Source organism: Eriocheir sinensis, chromosome 13 (genome assembly GCF_024679095.1).
Source record: "Eriocheir sinensis breed Jianghai 21 chromosome 13, ASM2467909v1, whole genome shotgun sequence".
Lineage (NCBI taxonomy): Eukaryota > Metazoa > Arthropoda > Malacostraca > Decapoda > Varunidae > Eriocheir > Eriocheir sinensis.
Genome location: NC_066521.1, coordinates 6,162,389 through 6,181,138, shown reverse-complemented (window position 1 = coordinate 6,181,138; position 18,750 = coordinate 6,162,389). Strand labels below are relative to the sequence as shown.

The 18,750-nt window shown below is 46.0% G+C and overlaps 1 protein-coding gene across 2 annotated transcripts; it reads right to left on the bottom strand.

Moving 5' to 3' along the window:
- Positions 1-236: 236 nt before the first annotated feature.
- On the bottom strand, positions 237-14,375 carry LOC126997927 (uncharacterized). 2 transcript variants are annotated; one of them, XM_050859157.1, is made up of 4 exons: positions 13,309-14,375; positions 12,785-12,987; positions 12,307-12,491; positions 237-652 (listed from the first exon to the last, which is right to left on the bottom strand). In XM_050859157.1, the coding sequence occupies exons 1-4, from the start codon at positions 14,373-14,375 to the stop codon at positions 260-262; spliced, it is 1,848 nt and encodes a 615-aa protein (XP_050715114.1). In that variant the 3' UTR covers positions 237-259. The 2 variants fall into 2 exon arrangements, with proteins under 2 accessions (XP_050715114.1, XP_050715115.1); XM_050859158.1 differs by having other exon boundaries at positions 237-628.
- Positions 14,376-18,750: the final 4,375 nt, after the last annotated feature.

Here is an 18,750-nt window from a genome sequence, read left to right as displayed (position 1 = left end):
CCCTAGACAACAGTTCCAAGGTCTCTCTCTCTCTCTCTCTCTCTCTCTCTCTCTCTCTCTCTCTCTCTCTCTCTCTCTCTCTCTCTCTCTCTCTCTCTCTCTCTCTCTCTCTCTCTCTCTCTCTCTCTCTCTCTCTCTCTCTCTCTCTCTCTCTCTCTCTCTCTCTCTCTCTCTCTCTCTCTCTCTCTCTCTCTCTCTCTCTCTCTCTCTCTCTCTCTCTCTCTCTCTCTCTCTCTCTCTCTCTCTCTCTCTCTCTCTCTCAGTTCGAGGTCTTCCTAACACTCAGTGGCTGTAGGTGCACCCTTCCCATCTTCCTCCCAGCGCCCTCGTTGGTAGGCGCGGGTGTGGGAGTGTCCAGGGACCCACGCAGGGACAGGCGGGGCGGCGGCGGCGGCAGGCCAGAGCGCGAGGGTTCAGGGAGTTGTGTGAGCTGCTTCTTCTTCGTCAGGGCATTACCAACTACATCCTGCCCGTGCCCGTAGTTGTTGACGGTCCTAGCGGTGTCCACGGTAGAGTTCGTTGCCAGAGAACCGCCTACCATCTGTGGGCGGACCATGGCGGCTGAGTGTCTTGCCTCCGTGGGTGTGTTGGCTCGGGCGGGCGTGACCAGGGGAGGGGATAGGCTCTCCTGTGACGAGACGGGAGAGAGAACCTGCAGGAGACGGGGACCGGGGTCAAGGAAGTGTGTGTGTGAGACAGGCCGGGGTGAGGGAAGTAGTGTTTGGTTGTTTTGTTGTGATTGTCAGTAGAAAAGGGAGGTTACAGCGTGTTAGGAAGAGTATACTCGTATGTAAGACAAACGGAGATTTAGAAAGTGAAATGTGAGACAGACCTGGGAGAAAAAAGCAGTGTATGATTGTTTGTGTGTGTGTGTGTGTGTGTGTGTGTGTGTGTGTGTGTGTGTGTGTGTGTGTGTGTGTGTGTGTGTGTGAGAGAGAAAGGCAAGGTAATGTGCGTTGAGAGAGAATATGCAAGACGCGAGACAGACAGGTTTAGAAAAAAGTGATTTTTTTTTTTGTGTGTGTGTGTGTGAGAGAGATGCAATGTGGAAAAAGGGAATTTTAATGTGGTTTGGTAGGGAAAATGCGAGGCGCGCGACAGACAGAGGTTTTGAAAGTGAAGTTTGAGACAAGGATAGGCGAGATTTTTATTGTTGCTGTTTTTGTGTGTGATTCTGTGTGGGAAAGGGAAGGTAATGTGTTTTGGGATACGGGACAGACGGGAAATGTTGTTTTTTGTGTGGGATTCTACGTTGGAAAGGGAAGGTAATGTGTTTGGGAAGGGAATACACGAGCCGCGAGACAGACCGAGGTAAGAGAAAGATGAAGTGATATTGAGACGCCTGGTTGAGGAAAGTTATGATGTGTATACAGTTTTCTTGTTTTGAGAGAGAGAAAATATGGTGGTTGCTTGGCGAGTTGTTTGTACGCAGACGAGAAGGTTAAGGAAGAAGTATTAGTGGCGACAGGAGATGGTGAGATGGGTCATGTTAGATATGTTTACTCATGTGGGAGATTCATTAGAAAAGGAAAGTTGAGAAGATTGTCTGTGATATTGAAAGACACACGACGGTTAAGAAAAAGGAGTAAATATTAGAGGAAGAGGAATGAGGGTGGGATTTATGATATATTAGTGTTTGTATTTTTCTCGGTGGAATTAGAATATTGAATGGATGTTTTAGGGGTTGACTGAGTACTGAGTGGAGATATACAATGTGAGGGATGCGAAAAGGGAGAAGTAGTAGTGGAAAAGGAATTGATAGGTGAGATTTTTAGACTAGATTTTATATGTTTCTCAGTTAAATAAGAGTGCTGAGTTGACTGTAAAAGGCTTGACTGTGGTGAAGACAGGAAATATACGAGACTCAAGACAAACGAAAGTTTTAGAATGGTGAAGAAGTATTAGAGAAACAGGAATTGGTGAGGGAATTGTGTTAATTTTTTCCAAGGCTTCTCAGCTGAATAAGAAGGCTAAGTTAATTTTATAAGGGCTGTCTGTGATAGTGAATGAGAATGTACGAGACCCCGAGACAGACGAAGGTTTTAAGAAAGGGGAGCAATATCAAAGAAACAGGAATTGGGATGAAAGTTGTGTTCTGTATGTGTGTGTGTGTGTGTGTGTGTGTGTGTGTGTGTGTGTGTGTGTGTGTGTGTGTATGTATGTATGTGTGTGTGTGTGTGTGTGTGTGTGTGTGTGTGTGTGTGTGTGTGTGTGTGTGTGTGTGTGTGTGTGTGTGTGTGTGTGTGTGTGTGTGTGTGTGTGTATGTGTGTGTGTGTGTGTGTGTGTGTGTGTGTGTGTGTGTGTGTGTGTGTGTGTGTGTGTGTGTGTGTGTGTGTGTGTGTGTGTGTGTGTGTGTGTGTGTGTGTGTGTGTGTGTGTGTGTGTGTGTGTGTGTGTGTGTGTGTGTGTGTGTGTGTGTGTGTGTGTGTGTGTGTGTGTGTGTGTGTGTGTGTGTGTGTGTGTGTGTGTGTGTGTATGTATGTGTGTGTGTGTGTGTGTGTGTGTGTGTGTGTGTGTGTGTGTGTGTGTGTGTGTGTGTGTGTGTGTGTGTGTGTGTGTGTGTGTGTGTGTGTGTGTGTGTGTGTGTGTGTGTGTGTGTGTGTGTGTGTGTGTGTGTGTGTGTGTGTGTGTGTGTGTGTTTGTTTGTTTGTTTGTTTGTTTGTTTCAATGGAGTAGGAACGTTAAGTGTATTCTTTGGATCTCGAATTGATACAGCAATGTTAAGAGCATTATTTAAAGGTTGAGTGCAGTATTAACTGAGAATATATGAGACCCGATATAGACGAAAGGTTAAAAAGAGGAAATAAATATTAGATAAACAAGTTCATGCTTTTATCATTATTATTATTAGTTATTATTATTATTATTATTATTATTATTATTATTATTATTATTATTATTATTATTATTATTATTATTATTATTATTATTATTATTATTATTATGAAACGAATCAGAAAGAGAGGGAGCAGTGCGAGCAGTGGCATTTTTTTTTTTTTTTTTTTTTTTGTTGTTGTTGTTTGGCTTTGGAGGGTGTAGGAACGCTGAGGGGATTCCATGAGGGTCGTGTGTGGTAGCGAGAGAGTGTGTGCGAGGCTCATGAGTTTTGTAATGTGGAGAAAATATTGTTATCGAGCGCCCCGTTGAGAAAGGTGAAGGGTCAGTGTGACAAGGCGCGTAGCTACACACACACACACACACACACACACACACACACAATTATCATCACCTATGCAGCAAACCAGCAAACCGAGTGACCATGAGAGAAAGAGAAAGGAAGGAAGGGAAGGGAGGGAAAGGGAGGGGAAGGGAGGGGAAGGGAAGGGAGGAAGGGAAGGGAAGGGAAGGGAGGAAGGGAAGGGAAGGGAAGGGAGGAAGGGAAGGAAAAGAAAGGGAAAGAAAGGGAAAAAAAGGAAATTGACGGGAAGGAAAAGGGAACGAACGGGAGGGAAGGGAAGGAAGGAAGGAAAGAAAGGGAAAGGAAGAAAGGGAGGAAGGGAAAGGAAGGGAAGGGAAGAGAAAGGAAGGGAGAGGAATGGAAGGGATGGAAAGGGAAGGGAAGGGAAAGGGAGGGAAGGGAGGAAAGGAAGGGAGGGAGAGAGGGAAGAGAAAGGGTAGGGGAGAGAATGTTTAGTCTAGCCTGTGCATGACGCGCATATTGAGTTGGTAATTTAAGTAACTGAGGAGAAAGCAGTAATTAAAGTAGTAGTAGTAGTAGTAGTAGTAGTAGTAGTAGTAGTAGTAGTAGTAGTAGTAGTAGTAGTAGTAGTAGTAGTAGTAGTAGTAATAGTAGTAGTAGTAGTAGTAGTAGTAGTAGTAGTAGTAGTAGTAGTAGTAGTAGTAGTAGTAGTAGTAGTAGTAGTAGTAGTAGTAGTAGTAGTAGTAGTAGTAGTAGTAGTAGTAGTAGTAGTAGTAGTAGTAGTAGTAGTAGTAGTAGTAGTAGTAGTAGTAGTAGTAATAGTAGTAGTAGATTTTTTTTTTTTTTATTTTTATTTAGGAGCTAAAGAAAAAAAATATATATATATATATATATATATATATATATATATATATATATATATATATATATATATATATATATATATATATATATATATATATATCACTGCTCCTGAATAGAGGTCAAAGGAGTGTCCATAAAGAGAGGTCAATTTCGGGAGGAGAGGTGTCCTGATACCCTCCTCTTGAAAGAAATACAGATGAAGGAAGATTGTTCCAGAGTTTACCAGCGTGAGGGATGAAAGAGTGAAGATGCTGGTTGACTCTTGCATAAGGGGTTTGGACAGTATAGGGATGAGCATGAGTAGAAAGTCGTGTGCAGCGGGGCCGCGGGAGGGGGGGAGGCATGCAGTTAGCAAGTTCAGAAGAGCAGTCAGCATGAAAATATCGATAGAAGATAGAAAGAGAGGCAACATGGCGGCGGAATTTGAGAGGTAGAAGACTATCAGTATGAGGAGGAGAGCCGATGAGACGACGAGCCTTTGACTCCACTCTGTCAAGGAGAGCTGTGTGAGTGGACCCCCCCACACACACATGAGATGCATACTCCATACGAGGGCGGACAAGGCTCCTGTAAATGGATAGCAACTGTGCGGGAGAGAAGAACTGGCGGAGACGATACAGAACGCCCAGCCTAGAGGAAGCTGATTTTGTAAGATATGACTCAGATGAGATATGAAGTTTCCAGTTGAGATTTTGAGTTAAGGATAGACGGAGAATGTTTAGTGTTGAAGAAGGTGAAAGCTGGGTGTTGTCAAAGAATAGGGGATAGTTGTTTGGAAGATTGTGTCGAGTGGATAGGTGGAGAAACTGTGTTTTTGAGGCGTTAAAGGACACCAGGTTCCTCTTGCCCCAATCGGAAATAATAGTATAGTCTGAGGCTAAGCGTTCTGTTGCCTCCAGCCATGAATCGTTAAGTTCCTGTGGAGTGGGTCTTCTATTAAAAGAAGTTGAGTAATGCAGAGTGGAGTCATCGGCGTAAGAATGGACAGGGCAGTTCGTTTTGGAAAGATCATCAATGAACAACAGAAAGAGAGTGGGAGATAGGACAGAATCCTGTGGGACACCACTGTTAATAGGTTTAGGGGAAGAACAGTGACCGTCCACCACAGCAGAAATAGAACGGTCAGAAAGGAAACTGGAGATAAGGCTACAGAGAGAAGAATAGAAACCGTAGGAGGGTAGTTTAGCAAGCAAAGATTTGTGCCAGACCCTATCAAAAGCTTTTGACATGTCCAGCACAATAGCAAAGGTTTCACCGAAACGGCTAAGAGAGGATGACCAAGAGTTAGTTAGGAAGGCAAGGAGATCACCAGTAGAACGCCCCTTGCGGAACCCATACTGGCGATCAGATAGAAGGTTAGAAGTGGAAAGGTGCTTTTGAATCTTCCGGTTAAGGATTGATTCAAAAGCTTTAGATAGAAAGGAAAGTAAAGCTATAGGGCGGTAGTTTGGGGGATTGGAACGGTCACCCTTCTTAGGCACAGGCTGTATAAAGGCATACTTCCAGCAGAAAGGAAAGGTAGATGTTGTAAGGGAGAGACGAAAGAGTTTGACCAGGCAAGGTGTCAGCACGGAAGCACAGTTTTTAAGGACAATAGGAGGCACTCCATCGAGTCCATAAACCTTCTGAGAGTTGTGGCCAGAGAGGGCATAGAAAACATCATTTGGAAGAATTTTAATAACAGGCATAAATGAGTCAGAGGGGGGATGAGTAGGAGGAATATGCCCAGAATCGTCCCGGGTGGAGTTCTTACAAAAAGTTTGAGCGAAGAGTTCAGCCTTAGAGAGAGATGAGACGGCAGGGCTGCCGTCAGGGTTAAGGAGAGGAGGGAAAGAGGAAGAAGTGAAATTGGAGGAAATATTTTTGGCTAGATGCCAGAAGTCACGGGAAGAATTGACATTTTCTATTGATAAAAGAAGTTTTGGTAAGTCGGAGAATAGATTTGGCACGATTCCGGGCTGAAATGTAAAGGTCAAAGTTAGCGGGTGTTCGAAGGCTCTGGAACCTTTTGTGAGCTGCCTCTTTATCTTTAATAGCACGAGAACAAGCATGATTAAACCAAGGCTTTTTAGCATGGAGAGTAGAGAAAGAACGTGGAATGTATGCCTCCATTCCAGAGACAATCACCTCTGTGATGCGCTGGGCACACAAAGAGGGGTCTCTCTCCTGGAAGCAGTAATTACTCCACGAGAAATCGGAAAAGTACATCCTCAGGTCGTCCCAACGAGCTGAAGCAAAATGCCAGAAGCATCGCCTCTTCGATGGGTCCAGAGGATGTGCAGGAGCGATAGGACAGGATACAGAAATAAGGTTATGATCGGAGGAGCCCAACGGAGAGAACAGTTTGACAGAGTAAGCAGAAGGATTAGAGGTAAGGAAGAGGTCTAGAATGTTGGGCCTGTCTCCAAGACGGTAAGGAATACGAGTAAGGTGCTGAACCAACTGCTCTAGGTCGTTGAGGAGAGCAAAGTTGTAGGCTTGTTCACCAGGCTGGTCAGTGAAGGAGGATGAAAGCCAAAGCTGGTGGTGAACATTGAAATCTCCCAAGATGGAGATTTCAGCTAAAGGAAAGTGAGTCAAGATGTGCTCCACTTTAGAGTTGAAATAGTCAAAGAATTTTACATAGTTAGTAGAGTTAGGTGAGAGATAAACAGCACAGATGTATTTAGTAATAGAATGACAATGAAGTCTTAGCCAGATGGTAGAAAATTCAGAAGAGTCAAGGTCGTGGGCACGAGAGCAAGTGATGTCGTTGCGCACATAGACGCAACATCCAGCTTTGGATTGAAATTTAGGATAGAGATAGTAGGAGGGAACAGAGTAGAGGTTGCTGTCAGTAGCCTCAGAAACCTGTGTTTCGGTGAGGAAGAGAAGGTGAGGTTTAGAGGAGGAGAGATGGTTTTCCACAGAATGAAAATTAGAACGAAGACCGCGAATGTTGCAGAAATTGATAAGGAGGAGGTTCGAGGAGTCATCAGGACACCTCTCAAGTCGGCAGCCAGAAGGGGGAATTTATGGGCCCCCCCCCCCCCCCCCCAGGGCGGGGACTACGAGGCTCTGTAATTTTTCGCCATTTTGAATTTTGAATTTTGGGAAAAGGTGTGTGTGTTGTGTGAATGTAGTGTGGTGTAAATAGAATGAGGAACTGTCTTTAGAGAGCATGCTGAACTGCTCTCTGGTGTTGATGAGACAAAAGGGAAACGGTTAATGAGGACATGGGAAGGTCTTTGAAGGGCCTCAGCACCCTCCTCGCTTCCCATATATCTTCACCGGGAGTAGCTCTCTGGCCACAACTCTCAGAAGGCTTATGGACCTGATGGAGTGCCTCCTATTGTCTTTAAAAACTGTGCTTCTGTGCTGACACCCTGCCTGGTCAAACTCTTTCGTCTCTGCCTATCAACATCTACCTTTCCTTTCTGCTGGAAGTATGCCTTTATACAGCTTGTGCCTAAGAAGGGTGACCGTTCCAGTCCCCCAAACTACCGCCCTATAGCTTTCCTTTTCTTTCTATCTAAAGCTTTTGAATCAATCCTTAACCAGAAGATTCAAAAGCACCTTTCCACTTCTAACCTTCTATCTGATCGCCAGTATGGGTTCCGCAAGGGGCGTTCTACTGGTGATCTCCTTGCCTTCCTAACTAACTCTTGGTCATCCTCTCTTAGCCGTTTCGGTGAAACTTTTGCTATTGCGCTGGACATATCAAAAGCTTTTGATAGGGTCCGGCACAAATCTTTGCTTTCTAAACTACCCTCCTACGTTCATCTGAGGGAGCAACACAAGGTGACCCAATAGCCATGGCTATGTACGCCCTGGGCCTATCAGTCCTCCAAAATTAAATCGCGTTCGCAGAAACACGGGTGAAACAGGTGGCTTATGCGGATGACCTCTCAGGTGCTGGTAAAATCTCAGACTTAAAAAGGTGGTGGGACACTGTGAACACCGCCGGCCCTGAGATAGGATACATCCCTAACGCCACCAAGTCTGTCCTTATTGTCAAACCTGAACATTATGACCATGCCGCAGAAACTTTTAGAGGAAGTGGCGTCATTGTGACAAAGGACGGACAACGACACTTAGGTGCAGTGATTGGGACAGAGGTATATAAGAAGGAGTACGTGGGAGACAAAGTAGCTGAATGGGTGAAGGAAATAGAAGCTTTGTCTGCCATTGCCAAGACTGAGCCACACGCTGCCTATTCAGCGTACACCCACGGCATCCAACATCGGTGGACGTTCCTGATGCGCACCATCCTCGGCATTAGTCCACTCCTCCGACCACTGGAAAATGCCGTCAAGAATGAATTTTTGCCGGCGCTAGTGAAATCTCATGCTTTGGGGGAGGAGGAGAGCGATATGCTAGCACTTCCCCCAAGACTGGGTGGGATGGGGATCACCAACCCTGAGAAGCTGGCTGATAAGGAGAACCAAAACTCCATCAGCCTTACCAGATCACTCATCAACAGGATCATCGCTCAGGAGGCAGAGGGCGAGATAGACCAAACAGAAATAAGAGATATTAAAAGAAATATCTCAGAAGAAAGGCAACAGGCCCAAAAAGACGAGCTGGACCGTCTTACACACCACTTGTCCACAGAAATGGGTAGAAAAATACACACAGCACAGGAGGCAGGCGCCTCTAACTGGCTAACGTCATTACCAATCAGAGCAAAGGGCTTCAGCCTCAACAAACAAGAATTTGTCGACGCCATTTCTCTGAGATATGGCTGGCCGATTGAGGGACTGCCTGATCTCTGTGCATGTGGATCACCAAATGATGTCACCCACACCATGACATGTAAAAAAGGAGGCTTCGTCTGTATTCGACACGATGAAGTCATGGATCTGACAGCCAGTATGCTCGGGGAGGTATGCCAAGACGACACTACCGAGCCGGCACTGCTTCCCCTGGACGGCGAACACCTTCGGTACAGGACAGCCAATACCTCACAGGAGGCACGGGTTGATGTAAGTGCCCGCGGATTCTGGGTGCGCGGACAGCGGGCGTTCATGGACATCCGCATATTCTACCCGATGGCTGTCTGTCACCGTGAGCTGCCCCTGCAAGCCGCCCACCACAGGAACGAGCAGGAGAAGACAAGGGCATACAGTGAAAGAATCCAACATGTGGATCAGGGCAGCTTCACCCCCCTCGTCTTCACCACATCCGGCGGGATGGATCCCAGGGCCCAATGCTTCTACGCACGACTCGCGGAACTAATCTCAGAAAAGAAGCATCAGCCAAGGAGTCGCGTTGTCGCCTGGATGAGGTGTCGCCTCTCGTTCTCCCTGCTCAGGTCGGCCATCCTATGTCTCAGGGGCACCAGACACTCTGGCCCAAAAGCCACCAACATCTCCAATATGGACTATGAAGCCACAGTGGTGGAGAGTGACATTAGGGTGGGTCGGGAGTGACTTTTGTAGAGAAGGAAAGGGGGATCTAGACGTAATAGATGATGGGTGATTTAGTGTCAGGTAGTATTAGTGATATGGTTGGATGCCACAGTCATTAGCGAGCAGAGTTGGGGCTAATGACCTCCAAGCTATGGAGCCCTCCATGATTATGTGTCGGGAAAATAAACATGGGTGGAGGTATCATTTATGTAGTTGTAGTAGTAGTAGAAGCAGTAATAGTAGTAGAAGTAGTAATAGTAGTAGAAGTAGTAATAGTAGTAGAAATAGTAGTAGTAGTAGTAGTAGCAGTAGTAGTAATGGTGGAGGTAGAGCAGAGCAGTGTCCGTTCTCGTTCCGTCAAGTCCAACAGAGCGACATAAACAGATGGAAACAAACAAACAAACCATCGATCTTTTTATCCTCTCTCTCTCTCTCTCTCTCTCTCTCTCTCTCTCTCGTGGTATTTCCCGATATAGGACAGTGACGCATACTGACCCACTTGACACACGGACGCAATCAAGCACTCGCGAATAATTAATCGAGGGGCGAGAAAGCAGTGAAATGTACAGAGATACGCTGCCATTACGACCTGTGTGTGTGTGTGTGTGTGTGTGTGTGTGTGTGTGTGTGTGTGTGTGTGTGTGTGCCCTTTATAAACCGCAAAAGTGAAAGCTACAATTGTAATGTGTGGGTTTTGGGGTCAATAACTCTATCTATCTATCTATCTACCTATTCATCTGTCCATGTGTGTGTGTGTGTGTGTGTGTGTGTGTGTGTGTGTGTGTGTGTGTGTGTGTGTGTGTGTGTGTTCTTAACTCATATAACTACTCATAATTAAATTTCGTTAAGCTCATAATGTTTATAACATCAACTAATTTTTTAGCACAAAAATTCGCAGATTTGTTCATACTATTTACACACACACACACACACACACACACACACACACACACAAGATTTCAATAGGTTAAGTTTTTTTTATTTATTGATATCTGTGTGTGGGAAGAAGGGAGGGGGTGTGGGTGGGCGTACCGTGGAGGACGAAAATAACAATCCACCAATTCTCGAAACTTTTTGTGACTTTTAGCTCCTTTCTGCACGGCAAGTTAGGTGGTGCATGTAGGAGGAGGAGAGGGAGGGTGAGGAAGAGAGATTTTACAGTTGAGTATTTACTGTATGAGGAGGAGGAGGAGGAGGGGAGAGAGAGAGAGAGAGAGAGAGAGAGAGAGAGAGAGAGAGAGAGAGAGAGAGAGAGAGAGAGAGAGAGAGAGAGAGAGAGAGAGAGAGAGAGAGAGAGAGAGAGAGAGAGAGAGAGAGAGAGAGAGAGAGAGAGAGAGAGAGAGAGAGAGAGAGAGAGAGAGAGAGAGAGAGAGAGAGAGAGAGAGAGAGAGAGAGAGAGAGAGAGAGAGAGAGTGAAGGATGAACTGTGTCGTAGGAGGAGAGGAAGAAGGATAAGAGAGAGATAGGGAGGAGAGGGAGGCCTTGGAAGAGATATAAGGAATTGCAGGATGAGGTGTGGGAGGAGAAGAGAGTGTGAAGAAGGGAGATAGGGTTGTGGAGGATGAAATCTGAGAGGAGGAGGTGAAGAGGAAGGGTAAGGAAGGGAGACGGGGCAGTGCAGGATGAAGTAAATGTTAGGAGGAGGAGGAGAGAGTAGGGAGGCTGTGAAAGGGAGAAAGGGGAGTGGAGGATGAAATGACGGACAGTGAAGGGAGGTTGAGAGAGGGAGAAAGGTGTGTTTGAGGGTGAAATGGCTAATGAGGAGAGTGGATGGAGGGTGAGAAAAGAGACAGAGGTGTGTGGAATGAACGAGCGAGGGAGGAAAGTGAAGGGAGTGTTAGGAAGTTCAGCTACTGTTACACTAGTCAACGAAACGCTTGGAGTCCAACCTTAAACAGCTGTTCATCCAATTCTATCTTTGGACGAGTGGTTAGACGAGTCCAACTTTGCCGTAAGGATGGCGGAGAGAGAGAGATGGGGGGGGGGGGGAGAGGGGGGGGGAAGAAGGGGAAGGGAAGGAGGGGAGGGACGGAGGGAAGGGAGAGGGTGGTAAGCCAAATAACATTCCAAAGCACCTCTTGGAGTAAAACCCTCTCCAGGAGATCGTGAATAACTTCAGTTTTCCACTCCATCACGGCGAGAACAGTTGAAGTTATGGCGCGTAGGGAGAGGAAATGTTTACACCGCAGCGGTAGTCAAACGAATGTCTGCTTATTGCCACTATATACATTCTATAAAATTTTATTCCTTTTTCAAGATATTTTTATACTAATAAATACTTCATCTCTTATGACTGAATAAGCTGTATACTTTCTTTTCAAATATGTCATAAATATGAATACTGTATAACATAGATCTTCAGTTTTCTTCCCTTGGATGAGATCCAAGGGAAGGAGTACAACGCTACTGGGCGAGGTATCTTTCCTCATTCCCTACGCTTGGATTCCAAACGAAATCCTCCAACCTTGGACGAAATTCAAGAGAATCGTTGGAATCCAACCATTTCGTTGCCTAGTGTAACCGTAGCTTAAGGGAGGTGCGTTTGGGATGAAATTACTGAAAAGGAAAGTCTGAAGAGGATGAAGAAAAGGGAAAAAAAGAGAGTGTAGGATGAACTAAGAAAAAAAGAGAGTGAAGGGGGGAAGAAAAAGGGAGAAAAGCGAGACTGGAGCATAAACCAGCAGGGAAAGAGAATGAAGGAGTCAAGGAGAAACTGACAAGAGAAGAGTGTGAAGGGAGGGTAAAAAAGGGGGATAGGGGAATGGAGCTTGGTCTGACAGTAAAGGAGAAGGAAGGGAGGCTGAGGAACACACAGATTTCGTGGATGAACTAGCAAAGAAAGAGACGCATCGTACAAGTCCAGATCACAACGACCTTGAGAGTTCCCTCTTTGATATGACATCGCATCTGTACCGTCTCCAGCTGTCCTTTCCTCCCGTGGGCGCTGTTGGAGAGGTCAGGGGCGGAGGTGGCCTTTTGGAGCTCATTAGGGGAGGAGGGATGCCCCGGGGAGGAGGGGAGCAGGTCATCCATGGAGTTGAGGCGACGAAGGCGTGGGCGAAGGGCGCGAGCACGTTCAGCAAGGTAGAAGGACTCGTCTGCCGGAGGGAGAATGGAGTGAAAACGGTAATACACTATACCCCTTGCCGGTTCCTTTTCACCCTTCCCAGTACTATTCCCACTCCTTTCCAAGACACTATACACTCTTTTCTAAAACCACCTTACACTCACATGCACTCCTTTCTAATCACTACACCTTGTCAAAGATACTACACCCCTTTTTGAACACTACACCCCTTTATAAACACACAACACCCCTTTATAAACAAACGATGCCCCCTTCTAAACACACTACACCCTTTTCTATACCCACCACACCCCTTCCACCCACCAAGACCAAGGTTGTGGGTGTAGTTGACGGAGAGGTGAAGCCCCGCGGGAGTTGGCATCAGTGCGGAAAACATCCTCGACTCCTTATCGCCGTCCTCCTCCCCGTCCTTGGGTGGCGTGTCGGAGGGCGAGAGGGGGGAGAGGCGGCGAGGGCGAACGATACCCGGGCCCCCGAGACCCGTGCCGCCCACCTGGTTAGTCGCCCTGCGGGAGGAGATCGAAGAGCGGGGGATTATGTCGTTTCTTGGGCCATCTCGGTGTTTAGAGACTCGACGAAGGAAAGGCTGTCTGTTTTTGTGCACGTCTACGTGGAAGGAGGTCAGAGAGAGAGAGAGAGAGAGAGAGAGAGAGAGAGAGAGAGAGAGATTGACCATGCTAAGCTCTCTCTCTCTCTCTCTCTCTCCCTTATCCATCTGCATTGTTTCCTGTTTGTGGCTGGCTACCCTGGTTGTTGAGAGAGAGAGAGAGAGAGAGAGAGAGAGAGAGAGAGAGAGAGAGAGAGAGAGAGAGAGAGAGACAACCCACCTCGCATTCGCCGGTAGGTCAGGGCGGTGGTGCCACTCCTGCCCGAATACCCGGTGGCGGCTCTCCAGGTACAGCGCCGCGAGGGTCAGCATGTCAAGCTCTCCTCCGTTGGCGCCAGAGAGTCTCGAGGGGTCCAGCTCCTCCTCCTCGCCTCCTCCATCCCCGTGACTCCTCTTCCTGTTGGCCCCTTCGTCGTGGCTTCTTCTGTGGACCTTCTTACGCGGGGACGCCTCTTCGTTGCTCCTCCGGCGGTGTGAGGGGCGAGGGGAGGTGTCCATGGGGTTGTATATGGTGTAGGGGAGGCGGGTACCAGCACTGGCGGGCCCCGAAGGCATGGTTCTGCTCCCCTGACTCCCGTGGCTGCAGGCTGATTTGGAGGTGTTGAAGGAGGAGCAGAGGCGCGGCGAGACGTGCTGTGTCGCGCCCGAGATTGCGTCAGTAGGCTCAGGGCGGGGAAGGTGCTCGCTGGGAGGCTTCTCAGGGGGGTTATCGGTGCCGTCTGGCTGGCCTCTGTGCGCGGGGAGGATGTCTGGGGACTGCTGGGCGTGCTGTGGGCGTGGCAGGGCGTAGTGGTGCTCGCCGTCGCCGCTAGAGATGGAGGGGAGGAGGGTCTTCAGCATCAGCTCCTGGTATCGCTTCAACTCACGCATCATGGCCGGGTCATTGGCCAGTCGACGCTTCGAGAGTTCCACGAAGCCCTGTGAAGCCGCGCCGCTCATCCCGACTCCTCCCCCTCCCCCTGCCCCCCTCCCCGCGCCAACCACCCTTACATTACCCCCTCCCCCTCCCCCCGCCATGTCCCCACTGTAAGGCAGCGGCCCGTTGGTGATCAGTCCCTTGCTCAACACGCTATCGCTAGACACACTTGGCCTTCTCGTGGCAAGTCCATCACCTCGCCCGCTAAGTGACCCGAGACTCAGCTTCCCGCCCACCATCGCGCTCTTGCTGGGTCCCGCCACACCGTTAGTCATCGCTGCCCCGCCTATAGGATCCATTCGTCCCCCTCGCTCCTTCGCCACGGGGGCATCCATGACCTTGGCAGGGACGGACGCACGCCTGACCTCCATTCTTCACGGTCAGCTCACAGCGGCGGGGCGTTGGCCAAGAGAACGTGGTATGGACTCATTTTTACCCCTCTGGAATGCATCACTCAATTAAGTGAGTCAGTCAGCCCGTCAGCCAGCCGCGTCGCTTCGCTCACATTGTTTTCGTGTCCGGTTGGTGGCCGCATGCTACCCACGCTCCACGTAAGTTATGTTATTACTGTTCTGTTTTGACTTCTCCGTTTACTCTTTCTCGTTTTTCTTCCCCACAGTCTCGTAACTTTCCATTCCATACAAGTACCACAACTTGTCGATGGTTTGTGGTTAATAAATGATCTTGTCCTTCAGTTCTTGAGCAGGGCTGTAGAAGAGATAGAAAAGATTTACTCGTATGGAAATCAATAGGAAAAGAGCTTATCTAACAGTCGTATCACGTGTATATTGCCAGTAACATGTGTCGTGTCTAGACATTTCTGTAACCTAAATCTTGATCAAGGCTATGGGGGGAAGAGAAAAGATATCCTCGTACGAAAATCAATAAGAAAAAGAGCTAATCCAACCATCTATGCAACCATCCAACCCTCACGTGTATATTCCCAGTATCATGTATTTAGACATTTCGAACCTAACTGATTATTATTTTGAAACTACTCCTGTCCTCTTTTAGTAGAATGCTTTGCGGGCTATTTTTGATGTTGTTTTGCCTTTGAAATGCCTCAAGTATAAAAAAAACTAAATCAAACGTCTCCACTAACTCCGCTCGTCTACTGCAGCGGTTCTCAAACTGTGGGTCGCGATCCAAAGTTGGGTCGCGAGACAATTTTTGATGGGTCGCAGGGACATAGAAATAAATCTTATGCGTTCAATATTTCATTTACTTAATTGAAGTTGCAATTATAATTTTCAAAACGTCAGGCGCCTATCTCACACTCTCACCAGTGATGCCACTCCTGTTTTTTCACATAGATTTGTGTTTTTCTGCCTCGGCCTCGGTGTCTGCTCTTTTTTTTTCTTTTTTTTTGGACAAACAACCATTGATCATGGACCTGTCACTTGATCTCAAACAGCAAGTGGTAGATCGCAAGGCCAAAGGAACATTGAGACTGCAGCTAGATGACTCAACAGACGTAAGTGATAACGTTCAACTGTTGGTTTATGTTATGTATGAAGGGCCAGCAGATCTAGAAGAGGGGTTTCTCTTTTGTCATGCATTGCCAACAACCACTACAGGAGAAGGTGTTTTTCGAATGGTTGACCAGTTCTTGAAAGAGGAAGAACTTTCGGGGACAGACTGCTTCAGCATTTGTTCCGACGGCGCACCGGCGATGCTTGGAATGCGAAAAGGCTTCACAGCACGTGTAAAGCAAGTTAATCCCAAGGTGAATGTTTTTCATTGCCTACTACATCGTGAAAATTAGTCGACACCTGTCACCTGGAATGAACGAAGTAGCTAATGAACGAAGCAGTTCAAATTTTCAACTACATCAGAGCTAGTGCATTGAATACTCGAATGTTCGAGCAATTATGTGCCGATCTCGATTCTGAACACAAGCATCTGCTCTTTAACTCAAAGATCAGGTGGCTCTCAAGAGGAAAAGTACTACTACGACGAATAGCTGATCTTCGGGACGAGCTGGAAATCTCCCTGCCTGAAAAGAAAAGTGGTTTAGTGAACAAACTGTTGAACAAAATATGACTCCTACAACTGGGGTATCTCACTGACATTTTCGGTGCACGCAACGGTCTAAATATCAGTATGCAAGGCCGTAGCCAGACGATTGTTGTAATTGCAGAAAATGTCTTTTTTCAAATGCAAACTAAAACTGTGGCTAGGCAACGTGAAGCGAGGGAAATTTGCAGCTTTTTCAACTGTGGCAGAATTTCTAGAAACATGGGAGGAGACAACTTATCACGACAATGCTAAAAGTTTTATTGTACCACACTTGACTGAACTGATGGCAGAGTTTGATAGGCGAATCCCAGAAGAGCACATTCGAACCCAATCGTGGGTGATAAATCCTTTCAACGTGAATGTCGAAAACCTGCCAGAAGATGTTCCAGGACTCCCAGAGCAACTTATTGAGGTTCAGAGTGAAAAGTTGTTGAATGACCTTTTCAAGAAATTTTGTATAGTGTCTCTCCGAGTTCTGGATTCGGTAAAAAAAAAAAAAGCGTACTGTAGGAGGTTAGGCGGTAAAAGTGTTGCTTCCATTTGTTACAACCTACCTTTGCGAGCTTAACACCGAGCACGATATGAGATGCAGCCTTAGCACACTGATCCCACTATTTGACACGTTGGTGATCCCATTAGTTTAGTTAAGATGAGAAAAAAAGAACACGTTTAATTTCTTTTCAAAATAAAGTTTATATACCATTGTTCGTTTTCTTTTTTTTACTGTGGGTCGCGAAGGGTTGAAATGTTCCAAATAGGGTCGCTCACGAAAAAATTTGAGAACCGCTGTCTACTGTACCACATAAGAAAGTATTATATCAGAAAAAAGGGAGCCCAATCGTCTTATCACACCTTTACATCTCCGTAACCTATATACGAGGCCATAAATTACTGGTGACCCGATATGTGGTAATGAATTTTGTATCAGTACGGTAGTCAGGGACACACACACACACACACACACACAAAAGGACCATTCTGGAGGTAATAATATTTTAGTGTCGTGTCCGTGCCATTACTCAGCCCTGCCCGCGGTACACTGAGCCGAGCAGCGCCCAAGAGGTGAGCGATGGGCAGGCTGGCGAGCGAAACATTAGGGTCAAAGGATGATGCAGCACGTGACACTTTTTTCCCCTATAATAAAGGTTTTTATCATGGTCTGTTATCACGGGCGTACTAACCACACGCCACCACACGGCACATAAAGTTGAGGAATGTGACAAGCTTGGGGAACGAAACAATAAGGTTGAGAGAGAATGATAGCAAGTGTGACTTTTTCGTCCCTTATAATAGCGTTGTCTTTAAGTTTATCACAACACGTCATCACACGATTTGTATATTTGGAAGATGTAACAGACTACCGAACGAAACAAAGAAGGAAGGCAGGAAGGCAGGACAGAAGAACAGAGAACCTATTTTTCCCCTTAGAATGAACGCTGATGTTATTTTCCTCTTATCACGAGCGTACTAACCACGTCACCACACGGCACACAAATTTTAGTGATGTGACAAGCTTAGTGAACGAAACAATAAGGTAAAGAAAGAATGATTGCACAGAGAACACATTTTTTTCCTCATAATGAACGCTAAATGTCTGCTATCACGTCCGTACTTACCGCACGCCACCACACGACATGTATATTAGAGAGATGTGACAATCTTGGCGAACGAAACAATAAGATGATGTGAGAATGAAAGCAGATGACATTTTCTCCCATAATGAAGGCCGTTGTTATGAAGTCTGTTATTACGACACACGACGCATAAATCTCCTCTTGATTTTATTATCTATTCTAAAGGAAGCAGCTCAAAGGCAATAAACAGAGAAAAAACAAAAGTAAAAGTGCGCATATAGGTGTGGCGAGGAGAGAGGTCATTTTAGGATGGAGAGGCGGCTTGATACCCGACGGCTCTATCGTTACGCTCATATGTTTCCCTTGTTTTGGTTGTGGTCTGTTGGTAAGCTCTTGGTCTTTGATGTCGGGTAATTTCCCATCTCAATAACTCTCTAGACATTTGGGTAATGATCTGATTTTATTTTTGATCAGATAATAAAAGCGTTTAGGAATAAAGATTAAAGATTATTTATTTTGTGTCTATAGGTGAGCTCTTGGTACTTTTTGTTGCATTTTTGTCCTTTTATTAACTCCTTTGTACATCTGGGTAATAGTAATCTGCTTTTATATTGATCAGGTAACAGTAGCATTGGAAATAATGGTTAGAGATCACTTATTTGTGGGTCGGATAAGCTTGCATAACGTTAAACTTTATAAATCAAGGTAATAGTGATCTGTTTGCTTTATTGCTCATGGTAATAAAAGCGTTTGGGAATAAGATTAAAGATTGCGTATTTTATCACTAAATCTTAACAACATTTTTTTCTTAATTTTATTTTCAAAGTTATAAATACTTGTTTATAAATCAGTGCTGTAATTACGTGATGATTTAATTTCTTGATCAGGTAATAAGTCCAATTTCAGAAAGCGATTATTTCTTTTATAAACATATGTCTACCCTCCGTGCTAACTCATTTTCCACCTTATTAACTTCGTCAACTTGGGTATTAATAACTATTCTCACTGTTGTTGTTATCAGCCATTACTCGTGACTTGCTGCTGTCCTGATACAGTAATATAAGCGATGAAGAAAAACATTACAGATCATTTTCCTTATAAACAAACTCGAGGGCTCGTATCCTCAGACGTTCACACCTCACATCAACAATTT

Coding starts and splice junctions, on each gene's coding strand:
- LOC126997927 (XM_050859157.1), bottom strand. CDS start 14,375: ATGGAGGTCAGGCGTGCGTCCGTCCCTGCCAAGGTCATGGATGCCCCC. Junction 12,988..13,308: donor GACCTACCGGCGAATGCGAG/GTGGGTTGTCTC, acceptor CTCCTCCCGCAG/GGCGACTAACCAGGTGGGCG. Junction 653..12,306: donor GGAAAGGACAGCTGGAGACG/GTACAGATGCGA, acceptor CGTCTCCTGCAG/GTTCTCTCTCCCGTCTCGTC.